Genomic DNA, 21,137 nt, shown 5'->3' with positions numbered 1-21,137 from the left:
GGTCAAAAGATTTCAATATGGTAACCATAAAAACAGAAGATGACATCTTGTTCCAAGCCTCAACTCACCATCACTGGCCCATTTGGAGAACTCTGCCGCTATTCTGTTGGACGGCATTCCACCACTGAAAGAGCAGAAACAAACAAAACCCAAGTCAGTAGAGTAGACCAGAGTGGACTTCAGTAGAGCGGTAGGAGTGAGAACCTACTTCAACACCGCCCCGCGCAGGGCCTCCCGTTCTTTGGCTTCTCCTTGGTCCTCTCCGGAGCAGGGAATGATGTCTGCCTCTGTGTACTGGGCCTTGCCGTACTCTAGCGTGTCGTCTCCATCCACGTCCAGGTCGGCGTCGCTGTCGTGGCTCTCCTTCGTGCTACACATGGCAAAGCCTGTTCCTGAGGAGAGGGAGGGGGGCAGAGGGAGGGAGGGGAGAGCGGAGGGGGGCAGAGTCATTGCCTAGGCTATGTCAGACCATGCAACCGTCCTTAATATTGTGGAGGGAAATACAAATGCGTTTAAACACTGTATATACACTTCACAACCTCTGAAGCAGGCAGTTCTGTCATGTCAGACAGGATGACAGTGCAAAGCAGGGCTCCAACAGCAGCAAGCCCTTCTTCCAGACCCCATCTCCCTATCGCTCTCTCTACACATGTAGACCAGCAGGGTAAGAAAGATCTGAGCTAGCTATTAAACCTGCTGCTAAAGCAAACTGATTGAAATAGACATGTTGAGATGCTGCAATCTCCCCCTCCCTCCCTCCCTGTAAAGTGTTGTTGGCTGTCAGCGGCAGACAGAGGGAAGAGGTTTACTGGGTTGTGTCAGCTGTCTGTCAGCTGCCAGTGGATGGTTATCTGGTTCTGGGAGCGTGGCAGTCTGGGGGGGGCTGACTGACTGGCGGTAGATCTGACTGGCACCTCTATAAACCCTGTGATGAGCGGCCCACCAGACAAACTCCTGCCTGACTGCTGGCTCTTTCAGCTCCACTTAGGACTTGCCTCTCCCCCTGCCTGTGCTGCCACGGAGACGCACACAGCGCTGGGGGCTGATTGAGTGGTCAGGGACCGAGTCTCTCACTCGTCTAGGACTGGACACTGACGTGTCAGAACAGGAGATGGTATAGGGCTGTGGTGGGGTACAGACAGACTGGGCTCATGTGGAGACATAGGTAGAGCCATGGATAGATGTCCTAAAGTCAACCCAGCACAGAGACCCAGAAGGCAGGAAGCCTCCTCCCCTCCCTCTGTGAAGGCTGGAGGAAGCTCTGTGCTGAGGGAGCTGCTGCTCGAGGAGAGGATAAAACTCTGTCCCTGCCTGCCACCAAGGCTAACCATTTTTACAATGTGCCCATGCTTTTAGTGATCACATAAAAAGGGACCTTTTAAGTTTTATTTGGTCCCTGTGGTTGCGTGGAGCATATGCAAACAACGGCTGTGGTGCATAAATGTCTGTTCAGCTGCTGGTGGCAGAGGCAGTATTACCAGACAGCGGGGACCAGCGGGCAGCATGGAAGCCTATCCTATCCAGATAGACCACCACCATTCATGGACTTTGAGATGATTGAAATACTACAGAGCAAGGGATGGGCTAATAATGTGTTTTTCAAGTCCAAGCCTTTGTCTCTCCCACAGCACAGTCAACCACCTGGACCTGGGGGATGCCTCTAAGGCCGCTGGGAAGGAGGGGAGGAAGGGAGGTATGGCGGCCGGGCCAGGTCTGGTGGTAAGGTCGTAAATTAAATGCAGGGCATCATTTGCAGTTTATCTACTGTGAACGAGTGACCAAACACGTAGGAGAGGCTAAAATAAATAAATAGATAGTCCCTCCGTCCCGACCACTAATGGCGGCCGCTGGCCAGGCACATTGGGGAGGAGAAAGTGGCAGAGGGTTGGAAGGAACCTGAAATCACTGTTAATCCAATCAATTGATCAGGGTATGGATCCTGCGGCTAGTTAGCGATGCATGGCTGGGATTGGGGCCAGGAGATGGGAGGGACAGAGGCAGAGCAGCACAGCATTGATTTTCAAAAGGCTGTGGTGTGGTGGCTCTCTGGCTGAGGAGAGAGGCTCTAGATGCTTTCACTGTTCCCGACCCACCCACTGACAAGGCCGGGGCCACTGTTGCCCCTAAGAAGTGGACTTTCCACTGCTAAGTGTTACTAGGTAGGATTAGCCTTAAACCCAGTGGGACATGGAGAAATATTTCTCTCAAATATACTTCCCCCAACTGGAACCGACAGGTGTGGGCTACCTACAACTGCTGCATTCGATCCAATTCAATCTCAATTCACCACAGCGGTAAGTGTGGAAGAAGACTATAAAGACAAGTAGGGAAAACAAGATCCCCATCACACTGATAGTTGACTGATAGAAACTAAAACGAGGGGATGCTGTAAAAGCAAGTGGCATGCAGCCGAACCGTCCGGCTGAAATTGGATTGCCCAAAGTCCGACCCGGTTGATGTCCCATGAGCAGAGATGAGGAGGAGGACTACAGCAGTCTGAAGTAACAGGTAGTGTCCCAAATGCCACTCTATTCACCATTAAAGTACACTACTTCTTACCAGAGCCCCATGGGCCATGGTCAAAAACTAAATAGGGAATAGGGTGCCATTTAGGACGCAAAGATGCTGTTGGGTTGCCCAGCCTGGTCATGCTGCTCAGCTCAGTTCAGGCCCCATCTCTCCCTTTAACCAGTCTTGGCAGGCAATCTAATCTCCCCTGAAAAGGTCAGCGCCACTATAACTGCCTTTCAGTCACATTATGCACGCTGTTGCACGCGCTCCTTCTCTCCCTCCATCTCTCTCTCCCCCTCCATCTCTCTCCGACCCCAGGGGATAGGCTACTCCCTTTTTGCCCCTACTCCTGGCAGGTCATCTAGGATCAATACTTGGGTTGCACATTTTGGGGAATATTCAGAGGTGGAAACTTTCCATGGGAATTAATGGGAATATATTGGAATTAACGGGAATACATGGGATTTAACAGAAATATGTAAATGAATATTAATACCATTTAAATGTAGATGTTTTTTTTGCATTGGATACATTTACCATATCAAGACAGAAACCTTTTACCTTATCATAAGTAGACATAATTGCAAATGATTAAATCCTTCCAATAGAAATTTTAAAAAGAATTTAGTTACCAATTGGATCTTTAATTAAATGACTCTTCACATGGGATGATTTCACTGAACAACAACAGGGAATATTGAATGATCCCCAATGATCCATCGCATCTCCCAAAAACGTTTTCAACACAGTCTAGAAACTAAAGCCATGGTTGTCTTCCTCTCAGGCTTCCATGTCTTCTCCCTGGACATCCTCAATGTCCACCTCTTGAACATAAGACTGAGGCCTCATCTTCACTGTCACTTTCCAACCTTGTTGAGGATGGCTCGTTGTCAGGCTCAAAAAGCCTCGAATTTGCCCAGATGGTCACCAATTTTTCAACCCTTGTATTAGTCTGCCTGTAGAGTGCTTTGGTGTGTGTGTTCCCAAACAAGGACCAGTTGCGCTCTGAGGTGGCTGATGTTGGTGGGATTTGGAGGATGATGGAGGCAACAGGGGAAAGAGCCTCAGATCCACAAAGTCCATTCCACCAGGTGGCTGATGAGATATGTTGGCACGACTGCCATATTGCATCTCCATCCCAAAGCCCTTGCTTGGAAGTGTACCTCTCCAGACAGCCAAGAATCTTGCCCTCATCCAGGCCAAGGTGGCGAGACACAGTAGTGATGACACCATAGGCCTTGTTGATCTCTGCACCAGACAGGATGCTCTTGCCAGCATACTTGGGGGTCCAAAATGTACGCTGCGGCGTGTATGGGCTTCAGGCAGAGGTCTTCACGCTTTTTGATGCATTTCAGAACTGCAGTTTCCTCTGCTTGGAGCAAGAGTGAAGTGGGCAGGGCAGTACGGATTTATTCTCTTACATCTGCAAGCAGAGTCTGAACATCAGAAAGGATGGCATTGTCTCCCTCAATCCGTGCATTGGCTACTGCTATAGGTTTCAGAAGTTTCAGGCTGCTTACCACTCTCTCCCAAAATACATCATCCAGGATGGTCCCCTTGATAGGGCTGTCCATATCAGCAAACTGTGATATGGCCATTTCTTGAGACTCCTTCCCCTCCAGGAGACTGTCAAACAGGATGACAACACCACCCCAACGGGTGTTGCTGGGCAGCTTCAATGTGGTACTCTTATTCTTCTCACTTTGCTTGGTGAGGTAGATTGCTGCTTTAACTTGATGACCCTTCACATACCTAACCATTTCCTTGGCTCTCTTGTAGAGTGTATCCATTGTTTTCAGTTCCATGATGTCCTTGAGGAGCAGATTCAATGCATGAGCAGCACAGCCAATGAGTGTGATGTGAGGGTAGGACTCCTCCACTTTAGACCAAGCAGCCTTCATGTTCACAGCATTTTCTGTCACCAGTGCATATACCTTCTGTGGTCCAAGGTCATTGATGACTGCCTTCAGCTCATCTGCAATGTAGAGGCCGGTGTGTCTGTTGTCCCTGGCGTCTGTGCTCTTGTAGAATACTTGTTGCGGGATGGAGATGAAGTAGTTAATTATTCCTTGCCCACGAACATTCGACCACCCATCAGAGATGATTGCAATATAGTCTGCCTTCTCTATGATTTGCTTGACCTTCACTTGAACTCTGCTGAACTCTGCATCCAGCAAATGAGTAGATAAAGCATGTCTGGTTGGAGGGGTGTATGCTGGGCGAAGAACATTCAGAAATCTCTTCCAATATACATTGCCTGTGAGCATCAAAGGTGAACCAGTTGCATACACAGCTCGAGCAGGACATTCATCAGCAATTCTCTGATTCTCTTCATCAGCAATTCTTTATGCACTTGGCCAGATGATTCTGCATCTTTGTTGCATTCTTCACATATGATTTGGCACAGTATTTGCAAATGTACACAGCTTTTCTTTCAACATTAGCTGCAGTGAAATGTCTACACACATCAGATAGTGCCCGTGGCATGAAGATTAGATTAGATTGCTGTGAAGATTAGAAAAAAATGAGTAAAAAAAAATAAAAAATACAATTCCATGTACAGATAAATAGTTAAGCAGTTAGATTAAACAACTCCTTTATAATATATGTTTTAAAATGAAACATGTATGGAAACAGGTGAATTAACACTCAGTTAGCAGGCTCAAGCAAGCTAAAACCCACATGGTAGCAAAAACTAACCAGCAAAAATTGTTAACAAGTTAGAAATTATTTAAACACACTTTGCTGTAGGCTACTCTTTTACGAGTTAACATCTCTTGGGTACGTGAGACGTTAGCGTCCCACCTTTTCAACAGCCAGTGAAACTGCTGGGCGCCAAATTCAAATACAGAAATACTCAATATAAAAATTCAGAAAACAAAACATATTTTACATAGGTTTAAAGATTAACTTCTTGTGAATCAAACCACTGTGTCAGATTTAAAAAATGCTTTACGGCGAAAGCATACCTTACGATTATTTGAGAACATAGCCCAGCAGACAAATCATTACAAACAGTAACCAGCCAAGTAGAAGAGTTACACAAGTCAGAAATAGAGATAAAATTAATCCCTTACCTTTGACGATCTTCATATGGTTGCACTCAGCAGACATTCATTTACTCAATAAATGTTCCTTTTGTTCAATAAAGTCTCTTTATATCCCAAAATCTCCATTTTGTTTGCGCGTTTTCTTCAGTAATTCACAGGCTCAAACGCAGTCAAAACAGGCAGACAAAAAATCGAAATTGTATCCGTAAAGTTCATAGAAACATGTCAAACGATGTTTATATTCAATCCTCGGGTTGTTTTTAGCCTAAATAATCGATAATATTTCAAAGCTAAACAAGAAAGGCACTCTCTAGGTCTCGCGCATGAAAAAGCTCTGTGACACTTTAGGGTCCACTCATTCAGACTGCTCTTACTTCCTCATTTTTCAGAATACAAGCCTGAAACAATTTCTAAAGACTGTTGACATCTAGTGGAAGGCATAGGAACTGCAATTTGAGTCCTAAGTCAATGGATACTGCAATGGCATTGAATAGAAAACTAAAAAAAAAAATTTTTTTAAAACTACTTCATGAATGGATTTTTCTCAGGTTTTCATCTGCCAAATCAGTTCTGTTATACTCACAGACACTATTTTAACAGTTTTGGAAACTTTAGAGTGTTTTCTATCCAAATCTACCAGTTATATGCATATCATATCTTCTGGGCCCGAGAAGCAGGCAGTTTAATTTGGGCATGCTTTTCATCCAAAATTCCGAATGCTGCCCCCTACCCTAGAGAAGTTAACAAAAAATAATGTATGTCATATAAAATATATTCAACCCACCCAGTATCGTAATCAAAAATTACCATAAAGCATGTAGTCCTTGGCTCAGACAATGTAAGATCTTGAGAATCAGCTGTACATGTGATGGAAGAATGCACTGTGCATGCAGAGGGTTGCAATTCAATTGAATTGGGGATAGTTTAACCAAAATATGCCACCAGACCTAGAATTTCCTTGTGTATCCCACAAAAAAGGTTCACTGTTATAAGCTAACTTTTTTGATGAATTTAAGCAAAATTCCCAGGCTTAACTTCCCATGGAAAATTCCCGGAAATTTACTGGAAAGTTTCTGACCCTTTCCAGCCCTTAACACACACACACACGTCCGTGCACACTGACACACACACTACACAGGTGCACCTAAATGGCACCCGTCCCTCGCATATCCTCCACACTCATTATCATAACCAATCTTGTGCATCTTATTGACATGAACATGTCAAATATATGTGTTCTTCCCTGTGTAACACAGACGTGACTGTGACACGGAACACCTATCTCCATATGTCACCACCATCTGGAGATGAGACAGAGACAAAGCTAAGGTTCTGAGCGAGTGGCGAGGGAGGGTCAAGGGACCAATCAACATGAGAGACAGTCTGACCAATAACAGCCGGTTGCCATGGTGCTTATAGCCCTGATCAGGCCTCCCCAGTCGGCTCTGGTCATATCCATCATATCTCTCTGGCATTTACAGGACACGCCTGGAGAGATGATGGGAGAGAGATGGCCGCCATCTTTGAAGCCTGTTTACAAAGCAGAGAGTGCCTTCTGTCCCCGCTGTCATCTTCAGTCAGCGGCCCCAAATCCTCTCTCCCAGGATCGTCTCACTTAGCTTTGGTCTTCACTATCAGGCTGCTGGGATCAGATCAGACCCTCTTCCTCAATACATCAGCCTTTAGTGCTTTTCTCCCAGGCCCTCATAAGCCATGTACACAGGAGGACCACGTGAGGGCTGGGCCCCACACGTCTCAAGCAGAAAGTGATCCTGTTCGATTTTCCTCCCTCTCTCTCCTGGTCCTCGACTTTTCTGTGGTGTTTAAACGGCTTCCCTTTGCCTTTCTTCCCTCCCCTCAAAGCGAGAGAGGTGGCGGTGGTGGTGCTGGTGGCTCACAGAGGATAGGCCTCTCTTATCCCATTGAAGCCCCTCATCTCTGTCTCTCCTCCCTGCATCAACCACCCCCCCTGTGCTGGGTAGATGGTGGATTCTGCCTGGCTGGGCCCATTGAACCAAGGCTGACTGCAGCAAAGCTTTCAAGGCAAATCCACCTTCTGAGCTTCTAGGGGGGTGCGGGGGGTTGCTTTCAAGTGGTCTCCCCAGGCTGGCTAAGAGCAGCAGAAAGCACCTCTGGCTTTGACCAGCCCTTATCTGTGTCACATCACAGGACGCCGGGCTATCACAGCCGGCCAGAAGGGGTCTGCTGCTCATTAGATGAATGGACAGACAGACAGACGGACAGCCTCCTGCTCAGGAGGTTCAGTCAAGATATCAAATTGATCTGTAGGCTGTCTGTCTGGTCAGGTTTGTAGCGAGAGAGGGGCCAAAAGGCACACGTCTTATTGGGCTTTGTAATGCAGTTTTACCGCCTGGATGAAATTTGGGGACTTTGAGAATTTTAAAGGGGCCCTTAGAGAAGATGAGGACTCTTTGCTTTCCTGTGATCTGTAGACTCACACCATGAGGACCTGTGGCCAATTCATTTTCATAGCTCTCTCTAGCAGTGAAGCAAAGGCCTGTCTGTTGGACATGAGATAATGAATGCTGACCTATGGCCAAATCATACACTTGTCCAATCAAGCGGACTACACTAGCTATTGATCATGGACCAATGGCCTTCTAAATATTCACAAATCATTTAGGTGAGCACACAGTGGCTAGGCTGGATCAATTCATTACAGCATCTAAATCACAGCCTACATTTCAAAGTCCCTGTATTGTACTTGGAAATAAAAAATACATAACTTACAGGTTGTTTTGTTGTCAATGATTTCCGATTTGATATTCAATTCTAGCCCTCCCATAAGATAAGATATGTTTCGGGGGGGGGGGGGGGGGTAGGAGGAAAGAGCAGGCCATGGTCCCTAGTGGGCAGCTTTAGGTCCAGGGCTATAATTGCATTGCCGGGCTGAGGGGAACCTGGGGGTCACTGGCCCATTTCCCTTCCACACACCACTCCTCACAGGTTCAGACGGGTCAATTGCACAGCTAAATGTGTTTTCCTTTCCCTCCTAAAGGGCTGGGGCCAGGACCGGACTGGGCTGTCCCCCGTCTGGACCGGGGCCACATGGCCCCACACTGCAGCTGGAGAGACAGATGTTGCGTGTCCCAAATGGCACCCTATTCAGTGCACTACTTTTGTACAGAACCCATAGGGTGCACTATGTAGTAGTGCACTATGTAGGGAATAGGGTGTAATTTGGTAAACAGAGCCAAAGCTGTCCACCATGTCTGGCTGTAGCCCTGGGCATGTTAGCCTCTCTGCACCCAGCCACGTCCTTTTAAAAAGGCAATGATGCACAGACTCAACCTGTTGTTATACTGAAGGAGAATTGTGACTAGCAGGGAATGTTGTTCAGAGTGGGTCCTGTTGCGTGCTGGAAGGCATTTTGGTGTACTGGCTTAAGACTCTTATCGTTAGGATACTTTCAACTACCCTAAACACTTTGTTATTTCTCAAATGTTGCACAACTGTTTTGCCATTTTAATGTAAGAACCAAAGTAGACTGATTTTTTTTAGAGTGAAAAATTGATTTGCGTCCCAATTGGCACCTATTCCCTTTATAGTGCACTACTTTTGATCGGGTAGTGCATAGTGTACCTCTGAAGCCTCCTTCCAGCAGGGTGGTAGCTCTGACCCTCTTCTGGCCGCACCACTCGTACTCCTCGAAGCGGGTCCCGTTCTCTCCGTCAATGTCTGCAGAGTCATCCTCAGCAAACGCACCCTCCCTCTGAGAGAACAAAGACACTGTCAACACTGACCCAGACACAGGGTAGGGCTTGGAGTGGAAAAAACAGTCTCCTGTCAGAAATAATCTAAATGTTAAATAGAAAATGATCAGTAATCTTTGTATTCATTAAAATATAAATATTGAATAATATAGATTAATACAAAACTAGCTATGATGCACAATAGGTGTTAGTAAAACTAAAACATCTGTAAGATTTGGAAAGACCATCACCAAAGTAGGGGGTCAAGTGGAGCATCATGACCAACGTTACAGCCAAGTTTATGAGAGCATGATTACTATAAATACATCGATCCTATTCTGTGAGCAAAGAAGAAGTGGTTACAATGACAGTGAGCATGAATCTGTGCTGGTCAGGAGGCCTCATTTGCCATCTATTCTATTTAGGAAGCAGAGATACTGAGGAGGAAGAAGATTTTCCTACAGGGGAGAGAGGTGGGCTAACTATTCGACAGGAAAGAGCTGTTTTCCTAGACTAATGATTCTTTCTGTTGAACATCTAACTGGTACAAGTCATCAGCATAGAGCAAAGAGGAAAGCTCCTTTTTTAAGACTGGAGTAAGCTAGATTCAGTGCTTGGAGGACAAGTAAAATAAGAGCTTGTCAGGCAACGAAGCCCTGGTGGCTACTGTTTCCATGTGTTCTGAGTCTGTGTAATTTCTAAGTAGTGTGTACGCTCTGTCAGATCCAGTGGAAAGAGCGAGAGCAGAGTGGATAGACACTAGATAGCGTGGTGGTGACTAGTGACTAGAAAGATGGTGATTGGTTGACTAGAGGCCCGAGGCTGAGGGTACGGGTAGGGACGTGAGGCTACCTTGAACAGACATTGTTCCACATGCCTACTCATCTCCTCCTCAGTCCCTGCCAGCGGCGCGCTGCACAGTGGACATACCTGCCCATCCTCTGGCTTCCGGCGTTTCATCTTCCCAATCCGGGCTGAAACACAAAGAAGCAGAGGAAGAGGTGGTTAGAATCATGAAAAAATACACAGCAATCTGGGACTTGTTTTTGTATTTCTGTTTTAAGTGCCGTACTAAAATATCACATGGGTAGGTCCATTGACTTCAGCAGACAGCGATGTGGCTACAATGACATGATTGGTTGAAATGCGGTAAAAGAGTACGCAACCCAAAAAACACAAATCAACCGAATGTTCTTGATTAGAATCTGATATAACCTAATGAGTTATTTGATCAAATTAAACCCCCTGTCAGTGTGGATAACAGGCTCATAGCAGGCAATACAGCCCAGCAGAATGCCTCTGTCACAACCAGGCTCTCTTTCAATATGGCAACCGCTATTGCATTTGACATGGACGAAAAATACATTGTAAATTCATGGTAGTCTATTGGGGGTTTTCCATCTCCTCTGTCCTCCAGCTGTGTACTGTGTGTCTCTCCTCTGTCCTCCAGCTGTGTACTGTGCGTCTCTCCTCTGTCCTCCAGCTGTGTACTGTGTGTCTCTCCTCTGTCCTCCAGCTGTGTACTGTGTGTCTCTCCTCTGCTTGGCAGAAGAGCAGCGGTGAACGCTATTGGCATTCACAACATGTCAGAGAAGTTTGCTGTCTCACTGGCAATAACGTGGGTCAGCGGAATGGTGAGGAATCGATGCGCCCCAGGTCTCTTAGAAGATGCCACAGTGTCCGGTACCAGAAGATCCGGAATTACAACAGCAAGTGGAGATGCCGCTGTGACAATCCTCCTCAGCGCCACAACTAGTCTAACGTCAGGATTCATAACGTGTCTCAGTATTTCCTTTTAGACAAAAAATGAATAAGATTACATGGTCAGGGGAAACCTGATCCTAGACCAGCACTCTTATTCAGAGATGCCTAGGAGACTACAGTCTAATGTTCTAACACCGTGCCGTGATGACAAAAAAGAGAGGGCAATCTATTATCTTCAACCAGTGTTTGAGGAGAAGCTAAACATTGAGAAGGTTCCTCCTCTTTTTTCACAGGATATGGTCATTTACTCTCCTCATAGAAACTAACATTGTTTTAGGAGACGATAGGCCTGAACTTGGTTTCCTCTCTCCATAGGACGGGTAAGGATGGTCTACTGTAGGTCTAGGTCACGTGACTCAACAATCCTTCTATAGCACTAGTCGACAACTCCCCCCACTGCATAATTTGAAATGTAACACAGCAGAACAGTGGCCAATGCGCCGTAAGTCTTTGTCGCTTTTTCTTAACTGCAAATGGCGTCCGGGGACATTAATTTTTAGGTGGCTGTGATTGCGAAAGGGGCCAAGGGGGACCCGAGGAGGGACGGCGAGAGGAAGGACAACGCGCCATAACTTTGGGGAGATTGGGACAGCTACTAATAATCTCTCTCCCAGGCCAGGGAACGGGTGATGGTAATTGAGTAGGGCTTCATTAAACGCAGACAGAAAGGGACGATTAATTAGGCCCGGCACGAGTCGTCCCCCATCCCCCCCTCCCCCTCAGAATCATTCAGGTTCCACATGAGAGGTAATAGACATTAATGGAGGCTTGAGTTTAAACAAAGTCGGCACCGTTTCTTTTCATAGCAGCACTGAGGCTGCTGCCGAGGCTGGTGCAAATGGAGGCAGAGAGGGAGCCTGGGACTGCTGGCTGACAGAGGGGGTGTTGGGAGAGGACGTGGGGGCAGGCTCTTACCGTGGCCAATGCAGCAGGGGGCAAGGGGGGCTCCATTGTGCAGTCCAAGGGGAGCATTTTTGACACTTTCCTTGGCGTAGCGCCTGCACCAGCAGAGGTCATCGACTGTCAACATATCAAGAAGGTCAAGGGTTAATAGATCCTCTGCTCGTGTAGGCGCTAGGTCAAGGGAACAGCAGGGACGGAGACACACAACGGCAGCCAGGACTCCCGACCCCCCCACCAGCCAGCCCTGAAATCACACTCAGTTGGGCAACAAGGGGCAAGCCTGGCTCTGTAGCTGTAATGTAAGCTACAGCCTGGAGCTGGTCCACAGTGTGAAGGGCTGTCAGCAAGGCCACACAGGGCTTTGTTCAACATGGGCCTCTGGCTATACTTAACCATAATGTGTTATATCGATGGCAGAGCCAAGGTTATGGCTATGCAGGGTAGAAATGCATGGTCAAACCAAACACAGCCTGGTCAAGGGTCCACGTACTGACTCTGTCAGCCGGTCCATCCAGACCTACGCTATGACTCTGTTCTCACACTCTGAAGATGCACATTCGCCTCCCCAGTTGCTTGCTGCTTCAACTTTGATTGACAATTCCACCAAATGTAGTGCGGATGATATTGATTGAGCAATCTGTTTTTTTCAGTAGTGTAATGTATAAAAAAAATAATAAGAAAACTGTTCTATGACAATCATAGGCTACTCAATAAATATGAACAGAAGATTATTTGATGAGGAAATGTTTTGTTTTAGGAAATAGCCTTAATAATTTCACAAGCCATTGGCACCATTTTCACCAAAATAAGCTAGGCTCCAATCATGTCATTGCATACAAGTTGGCTGTGAGAAGTTGCAGATTAAGATATACCTGGCTTAATCAATATTTCTGAAGTAATTCTACAGGATGTTGTACCAGAAATGTACTTAAAAAAATACAAATGTGTAAGATGTTTATGAAGAATAATTAGTACTTTAAAAGAAAAAGGAAATGTATACATACCATTCAACCGCGTTTGCCTGTTTGCTCGCACTCTTAAAAATGTCTACAAGTAGGAAGAAAGGAAACACACAAAATATGCATTAGATATGGACCTTTCAATTTATATTGTTTATAGATACATTAGTAGCAGTTCATGGCTGGATTGATTTGGATTCTACAGAGTGCCCTGCAAGTTTAAGCTTGATAGTAAACAAAAACGTACTTCTTTTATGGGCTGTATCGTCTCTTCCATAACAGGGTCGCAAGTTTTTGTTCAAAGCCTTTTCAAGGCGACAAACTCACTTTTACACGTCTATCATTTCAGCCTCTCGGTAGTACACCGCACCATGAATACACTTTTGTATCAATAATTTTATAAGGATGCCAAAGGATTGAATGTGGCGCCTACAAAGCCGCTTTGTTAATCGCCGTCGCCATGTTGTCTTGACGCGTGTCATGTGACTAAACATAGGAGTGAAAGTTCAGAGGACGCCCAATGTAGTTCCACTATTGGCCACTAGGGAGCAGCAGTACGTAATACAGTGACTTCAATGGAAGTTAATTTGATTTTAGATTTTAAGATTGATTCAAGTGTGTCTCAAGCAACTTGTAGGGTAAACTAGTTCCATGCATCATATCTAAACGTAGTTTTTTTGCAGACAATACTAATAGTTAATTTTTTTTATTTCATTTCATGAAAATGAGTGTTTAATAATTTTCTCATCATATGAAAGTGACATACGAAATAGGCTATGAATTCTCCCCATCTAAACCTGTTTGAAACTGACAGGCATGATCAGTGATTGTGAATACCACTACGATATGGGTTAAATGGGACCACCTATCTTTCTTCTCCCCTCTCTTTCAGAGTGGGTAGGCTATGTGCTGACACTAGCAGGGCCAGTCAGGGCAATGGATGGATGCCCACTCATTGACAATGGCACAGAGTGTGGGCACAAGTTCAAACTCCTAGCGAGTGGATCGTCCATCATATACCAGAGAGGCCTCTTACACTGACACTTGAGTTGTGCTCATATACAACCTGCCCATGATATGATGATCCACTATGCAGCGTCCCAAATTATACCCTATTCCATACTTAGTGCATTACTTTTGACCAGGGCTCATAGGACTCTGGTCAAATATAGCACACTATACAGGGAATAGGGTGCCATTTTGGATGAAAACTATCTAAATGGCTTACACAACTACATGATAGCTCATGTTATGAAAAAAAAGAAAAGAATCTAACATTTAAGTGGGGAAAAGCATCTGTTTAATCGTTTGCATGAAATGGTTTCAGCAGCAGCTTTACTAATGAAAATATATACTTTCACCACAGCCCCTTTAATAGGCGTGTCAATGTATGGATATGATGTCTTACACTTCATAGCTCTTACTTTATGGTATAAGGGAAAAAGCCACTTAACCCAAATAATAAATCACTGCCGTCTGAGTTTGAAATAACAAACTTTGAGATGTAAAAAAAATTAAAGCTCCATCATAACCTTATAACTTAGGTTAAAACACTGTGCTGTATGAAGCAGTTTAATCCTAACTAATCTATGCCAGCGTCCCATACGGCACCCTATTCCCTATATAGTGCACTACATTTGACCAGGGCCCATAGGGGTCTGATCAAAAGTAGTGCACTGTGTGTGGAGTAGGGTGCTGTTTGGGACGCAAGCCTATCTGTAGTGGTGAAGCCTCCAGCAGAATGAGGTGGGAGACATGTCAAGGACGTGGTGGACCAGAAGAGATACCATCCAGGCTTAGGGAGCATAAGAGCATTGCTTGAGGTAAATTGTGGGTGATTACCTATCTGAACAGGGAAACACATTACAGCCTGGGCAAATCTTTGCCAGAGATAGTGGGAGGATTGAGGTGCTGCATTCCAAATGACACCTTATTCCCTATACAGTGCACTACCTATGGGCTCCGTCAAAAGTAGTGCACTATAAAGGGAATTGGTTGCCATTTGGGACACACCCAGGGAGGATAGAGGGAGGTAGGCAGCTGGGCTGATGCCTGATCCACTCCATGATAAGATGTGAGAGCCAGATGATTGGCTGAGTCAATGCTGTGTGTTCAACACTAAAACAACAAATTACCACCTCAACATCATCTCAACCATCGCCGCATGAGTTTGCCTAATGTGAATCAGTTTAACCTCCCTAACAGAGAGTAGCAGGGTACTTTTTGTATGTTGTCCATCCATTGCTGTTCTTCCTTCGACTTTTCCTTTTATTTTCCCAGAAGTACATTTCATAGTGGCTTTAATCCATATTTCTTGTCATGTGACAGGATATGAAAATGGGATTATGATGCTTAATATGTGGGCCAAGAGCAACATCCTGGCTTACGTCCCAGTTAGCACCCTATTCCCTACATAGTGTACTACTGCCATTTGGAATGCACCCCGTTTCTCCAGGCAGGGCACAGAGCAGGCAGCTCACCTGGTATCTGTCGGAGTGGTGGGCATCTTCAGAAGAGAGAGGGGAGACCACCGGTGACTCTCCCTCGCGTTTGATGTGCACCGACAACAGCATAGACTGGGGAGAAAGAGCAGGACAGTTGTTGTGAGAGGAAGAGAAGAGGGGGAATGCTGCAGTGGAGGAGAGGAGGAGGACACAAGCCAACATTACAGGACATCTTGGTCATCTATAAACCTCTTCTGACAGCCTCCAAAGAGCCTCCGACATTACAGGCCTGCCCCACTGACAAACTTAATTGAGTTTATTTCACAAATGAACTATAGAAAAGGGGGGAAGAAGGGGGAAGGGGAAAAAGTGCTTACTTTACGGGGAAGAGTTGACAGAGATCCAGCTCTTTACAAGGCTGCTATGAAATATTTGTATTTACAAAGTGTTCCTATTAATCAAGGAGAGAGGAGAGAGCAGAGGCATAAGTGGCCGACAAGTATAATCTAATATTAATATGTGAGAAATGGCAGACCCCTAGTGCTGGGACAGTAAATTAAGCATTATGCATGTCTTTTTATGCTTCGGGACGGCAAGGTCACGGAACTGCTGTTTATTTGTGTGGCTTTTATTCATTGATGTAACTGGAATTGTTACCTACTACACAACATTATAACGTTGCATTTTTGAATGCCTATGTGTCAATTAGCACAAGCTTCTGATAACTACCACTTGTTATTCTACTTGAGTGTAATAGTTTGTAATGTGTTGATTAATTAACAGATTGACGCCAGCATTAGATACAGGAGGTGCCATGTTAGATAACGTGTTCATCTCCCCTCATCTTGCCTTGCCGTACCGTTGCCCCCTGACCCCGAGGATTAAGAGGCACAGGGCTGACACGGAGTCGCTATGGCGATGGCGTGGTTGAGAGGGGGCGGGTGGCCGTTGTGGCAGCTGTGAAGTGGGAGAGGTTAATCCGCTTTACAACCGGTAGGAAGGTCTGGAAGGCAGACTGGGCACAGGAAGCAGCAGCCCCTGTGATCTCTAACCAGCTTCTTCATTTTTCACACGGTGTGTCGGAATACTAAGCACCTACTGGGGAATGCTCAGTCACGCCTCGCTCAGATGGCCTGTTCTGTTCCCCTCACCCCAGTCCCTGTTCAATCCCTGTTCCCTTACTCCCATTTTCCCCCCTAACCACGATTACTCCTGTTCCCCAACCCTTGTCTGTCCGATTCTCCCCTAGCCCCTGTCTGTCTGACTCTTCCCAGACCCTGTCTGTCTGACTCTCCCCAGACCCTGTCTGTCTGACTCTCCCCAGACCCTGTCTGTCTGACTCTCCCCTAGCCCCTGTCTGTCTGAGTCTCCACTAGCCCCTGTCTGTCTGACTCTCCCCAGACCCTGTCTGTCTGACTCTCCCCAGACCCTGTCTGTCTGACTCTCCACTAGCCCCTGTCTGTCTGACTCTCCCCAGACCCTGTCTGTCTGACTCTCCCCAGACCCTGTCTGTCTAACTCTCCCCTAGCCCCTGTCTGTCTGACTCTGAACCAGGCACCATCAGAAGGTAATAGTGAGGCAGGGTGAGCCTCGGAGCTTGTATTGATAAAAACCTGTCTCCAATCTCCATTAAATATTTTTATCAAGTTCATCCATTTCATCTCAACCGAGTAAATGTCCTCTGAAATGGCAGTTGAATGAAGAGTAGTGGAAACACTGTTGAGCACATTAAAGCGTGTCTTTTAAGATGTTAAAGATATTAAAGGTCCCCTTTTACCAGACAGGTACAGTGATCATTAAGAGACTGACATCCTTCATAGCATCTTTACCCTCCGCAGGGACACACACCATCAGCAAATCTTACCTTTAATGGCAGAGGGACGATCAAGCTCTCCCCCAGTGCCAACTGCGGCTGGCTCCAGACTACACTTTAAAAAACTCTCATATCTCTTTCGCTCTTTCTGTCACTCTCTCCCTTTCTCTCTCTGTCACTGACTCTCCCTCTCTCTTTCTCCCTCTCTATCTCCCTTCACTCAGCACATTCAGTGAGGGGCCTGAAGAACAGTGCCCCTGCCTGTCAGAGCTAAATGTGGCAACATTGAGAGAACATGAATGAAACCTCTTATTAACATAAGAGAGACATACCCTGTCCCAGCGGACTACAGGGATGCTATGTGGCTTGGAGTGTGTCTCAAAGTGAACACTTTGAAACACTGCGTTCTACTGAGGACATAGACCCAGCTAGAGTCCCTTTTTAAGTCCTTGGTCTTACAGAGTCCTTTGTCTCCCTATCCTTTGGTTCTTATTGGGTGTTCACAGAAACTGCTCTGTCCAGGGTCTATTGGATCTGCTTTTTAATGAGGACTCAGACAGCCATGAAACATAGGAATTGCATCTATGGCAGCTTCCTGGATTCCCCTCTCCACTGCCTGCTGGAGCATGGACACTGCTGATACAGTAGTAGCTAGCTTAACAGCCTTCCTTCCAGAGGATCCTGCTATACCTCTCCTTAAGACACTGCCTTGTCGAGCTCCGCTGGTGTCCTCCCAGAGATCTAGACCTAAAGTACAGTAGCCTAATAAGGCTCAGATAGTTCAGAGGAAGATTGTTCTGGTCAGGGAGCTGGTCAGCGGAACGATGATGGTCTTATTGGGGCTGTGGAGTCTGAGAGAGATTCTGCTGGTTTACCATGAACGTCTCTGAGGTCCTCTTACCTTAGGAGTTCCTGGAACCACACTGCCGTCCTTGTGTCCGTGTGATGGGTTCTTACTGTAGGAGGAAAGAGAGAGACCAATTTAAACAGGTTATTGGATCTGTATTTTTGCAGTATGGGTGGGTTTGGGTGTTTCCATTCAAATGGGAGGTGCACTTCGAGATAGACATGTTTTTGATTGAGGTCACATGTCTTTCCAGGATGTTCTTATGCATCTCTCTCTGTGTGTCTGCGTCTGTCCTAATATAAGTGATATTCTTCTCAGTATCCCCTCAGGTGACACCTCGGTCCTCTGTCTCTGTGCAGATGACGCCCCTCTTTCAACACTCAATTCTGCTTAAAGTCACACAGGCAGAAAGACAGCACTGTTTCTCCCCTCACTCACTCAGACAAAACGCAACACCCAGGGGACAGCTCAAATGGTCAGTCAGTCATCGAGAAACACAAATCACACTTTTAATCGTCTGCAAGATTCAAACCCGCCTACCCTCCCCTTTCTTCCCCAGTGCCACTCAATCTGCCCACCCTTGGGCCATGCTGTATTTGAAACAATTACAGCTCAAAGTACGACTGCTAAGCAGATTTGGGATATAATTTTTTTTATTGAAGTAATCATTCTCTTGGATGCTCCAATCCACCCCTTAACCCCCTCTCCTCCTCTCCTCCTCCTCTCCTCCTCTCCTCCTTTCCTAACCGCCGTCGCAGAGCCAGTGGCAGGAGCAGGAAATAAATGATTTTGCTGTTATTTGATTTGTCAGTGAAACGCCCCAGGCACTTAGGACTTTGAAATATGTTGAGGACAATGCGCTGGCTTGTAAACATTGTATTAAAGAGGCGGAGGAGAGGAGAGAGAGATGGAGAGAAAGGGGGGAGGTAGAGAGGGGGGGGCTGCTCTCCCCAGAGTCTGACCAGCGGGGTCTACATCAAATCACAGCCTCATCGACATTGCGGATTGAAGATGACTGATTACAAGGCCGGAAATATTAAACGGGCCGGCTAAGGCATCCGTCGACAATGGGGAGAGACATATCAAATCAGACCTCTCCCTGAGACATGAATATTCCTCATTCCCTCTCCTGCTCCCTGAGACATGAATATTCCTCATTCCCTCTCCTCCTCCCTGAGACATGAATATTCCTCATTCCCTCTCCTCCTCCCTGAGACATGAATATTCCTCATTCCCTCTCCTGCTCCCTGAGACATGAATATTCCTCATTCCCTCTCCTGCTCCCTGAGACATGAATATTCCTCATTCCCTCTCCTGCTCCCTGAGACATGAATATTCCTCATTCCCTCTCCTCCTCCATGAGACATGAATATTCATCATTCCCTCTCCTCCTCCCTGAGACATGAATATTCATCATTCCCTCTCATCCTCCCTGAGACATGAATATTCATCATTCCCTCTCCTCCTCCTCCCTGAGACATGAATATTCCTCATTCCCTCTCCTCCTCCCTGAGACATGAATATTCATCATTCCCTCTCCTCATCCTCCCTGAGACATGAATATTCATCATTCCTTCTCATCCTCCCTGAGACATGAATATTCATCATTCCTTCTCCTTCTCCCTGTGCATGAATATTCATAATTCCCTCTCCTCCTCCCTTAGACATGAATATTCCTCATTCCCTCTCCTCCTCCCTGAGACATGAATATTCCTCATTCCCTCTCCTCCTCCCTGAGACATGAATATTCATCATTCCCTCTCCTCCTCCCTGAGACATGAATATTCATCATTCCCTCTCCTCCTCCCTGAGACATGAATATTCATCATTCCCTCTCATCCTCCCTGAGACATGAATATTCATCATTCCCTCTCCTCCTCCCTGAGACATGAATATTCATCATTCCCTCTCCTCCTCCCTGAGACATGAATATTCATCATTCCCTCTCCTCCTCCCTGTGCATGAATAGGTTGGCTGGGGCTCTCCTCTTGGCATTCATTTTATTTTTATTTTGTGTTCATTTTTCCCCCGTTTTCTTCTGTTTTGTTACTTTCCCTGTCTAGCTTCTCTTCCTCCTTCTCCCTCTTGCTCTCCATTTCAGTCTTTCTTTATTTCGCTCCTCCTCCCTATATTTTCCTTTCACTGCGACACGGATACATTTTTATGAGCCTCACAAATGATGCGCCAGGTCGAAGTGACAAAAAAGTCTCCCTTGTCATGTTCGCTTTGTGTCCCATGCGCAGCCCCAGATTCAGAGCGGCTTTGGCAAGGCGCTGAAATTGAATTTGCCCAGGTCCTAATCTGACAACGTGATTTGTCAGGCGAGCGTGTCCCCGGAGTGGACGGCTGGAGAGGGGAGGAGGGGTGGGGTGGGGGTGGTGCGGCCTCATACAGGAGGTTGCAGACGAGGTGTTGCAGGAAGGAATCAAGGAAACTAAGGAGACCAAATAAGGTATACAGGAAGTAGAGATGAGTTGATTTACAATCAAATCTCAGAAAGAAGAAATACTTATCTTCCTGATAAAAATCTGAACGTGGCCATTGGTTGAGGTTCCGGTCGGTTAGGCAACCAGAGATGAGTGTAATGAATGGCAAGTGAGGGCGGGTTCAACCACTCGTCCTGCCTCCCTTTTCGGGTAATAAGCCTTGTCCCCTCCCCTAGCCCCTCTGTGGAGGCACTCGTGATTGATCTGCCAACACAAATCAGGGCTGGACCTTGAAAGGGGATAAATCGCCACACGGACTCTGTGCTGTTTGTGAGATAATAAACGCACTCACCGCCATCATAAATCCACCAGCCAGGCAGGCAGGCAGTGAAACAGGCAGGTAGGCAGGCAGGCAGGCAGTGAAACAGGCAGGTAGGCAGGCAGGCAGTGAAACAGGCAGGTAGGCAGGCAGGCAGTGAAACAGGCAGGTAGGGAGGGAGGCAGCATTGTTTGGGCTGTGACTCTATCTGTTTCTGTGCTGGCTGTGTCACACTCTTCCCTCCACTCTGGTCCGACAGACAGGACAGGAGGGCCTGCTGCTTTCAGAGCACTGTAACTAATGTACTGCACCATCAATCTGGAAGAGAGACCCCGGCCACACTGGCCATGCAGAGAGACCCACCGGGGGGGTGGAGACGGAGTGGGAG

General features: G+C 46.5%; 1 protein-coding gene across 3 annotated transcripts in view; it reads right to left on the bottom strand.

Moving 5' to 3' along the window:
• Positions 1–21,137, bottom strand: part of LOC120020357 (E3 ubiquitin-protein ligase RNF220-like) — a 171,167-nt gene that overhangs the window by 19,856 nt on the left and 130,174 nt on the right. The window contains exons 3-9 of one of the 3 annotated variants that reach the window (XM_038963952.1): positions 18,059–18,113; positions 15,381–15,476; positions 12,946–12,988; positions 10,127–10,248; positions 9,165–9,294; positions 209–392; positions 69–124 (exon numbers count right to left, since the gene is read on the bottom strand). In XM_038963952.1, the coding sequence (XP_038819880.1) occupies positions 69–124; positions 209–392; positions 9,165–9,294; positions 10,127–10,248; positions 12,946–12,988; positions 15,381–15,476; positions 18,059–18,113 (686 nt within the window). Of the gene's footprint in view, positions 1–68; positions 125–208; positions 393–9,164; positions 9,295–10,126; positions 10,249–12,945; positions 12,989–13,147; positions 13,369–15,380; positions 15,477–18,058; positions 18,114–21,137 lie in introns of those variants that run through there. The other 2 variants (XM_038963953.1, XM_038963954.1) reach the window with 2 other exon arrangements.

Source organism: Salvelinus namaycush, chromosome 25, assembly GCF_016432855.1.
Source record: "Salvelinus namaycush isolate Seneca chromosome 25, SaNama_1.0, whole genome shotgun sequence".
NCBI lineage: Eukaryota > Metazoa > Chordata > Actinopteri > Salmoniformes > Salmonidae > Salvelinus > Salvelinus namaycush.
Note: the sequence above shows the minus strand (reverse complement) of the source record. Positions and strands in the feature narration are given on the sequence as shown.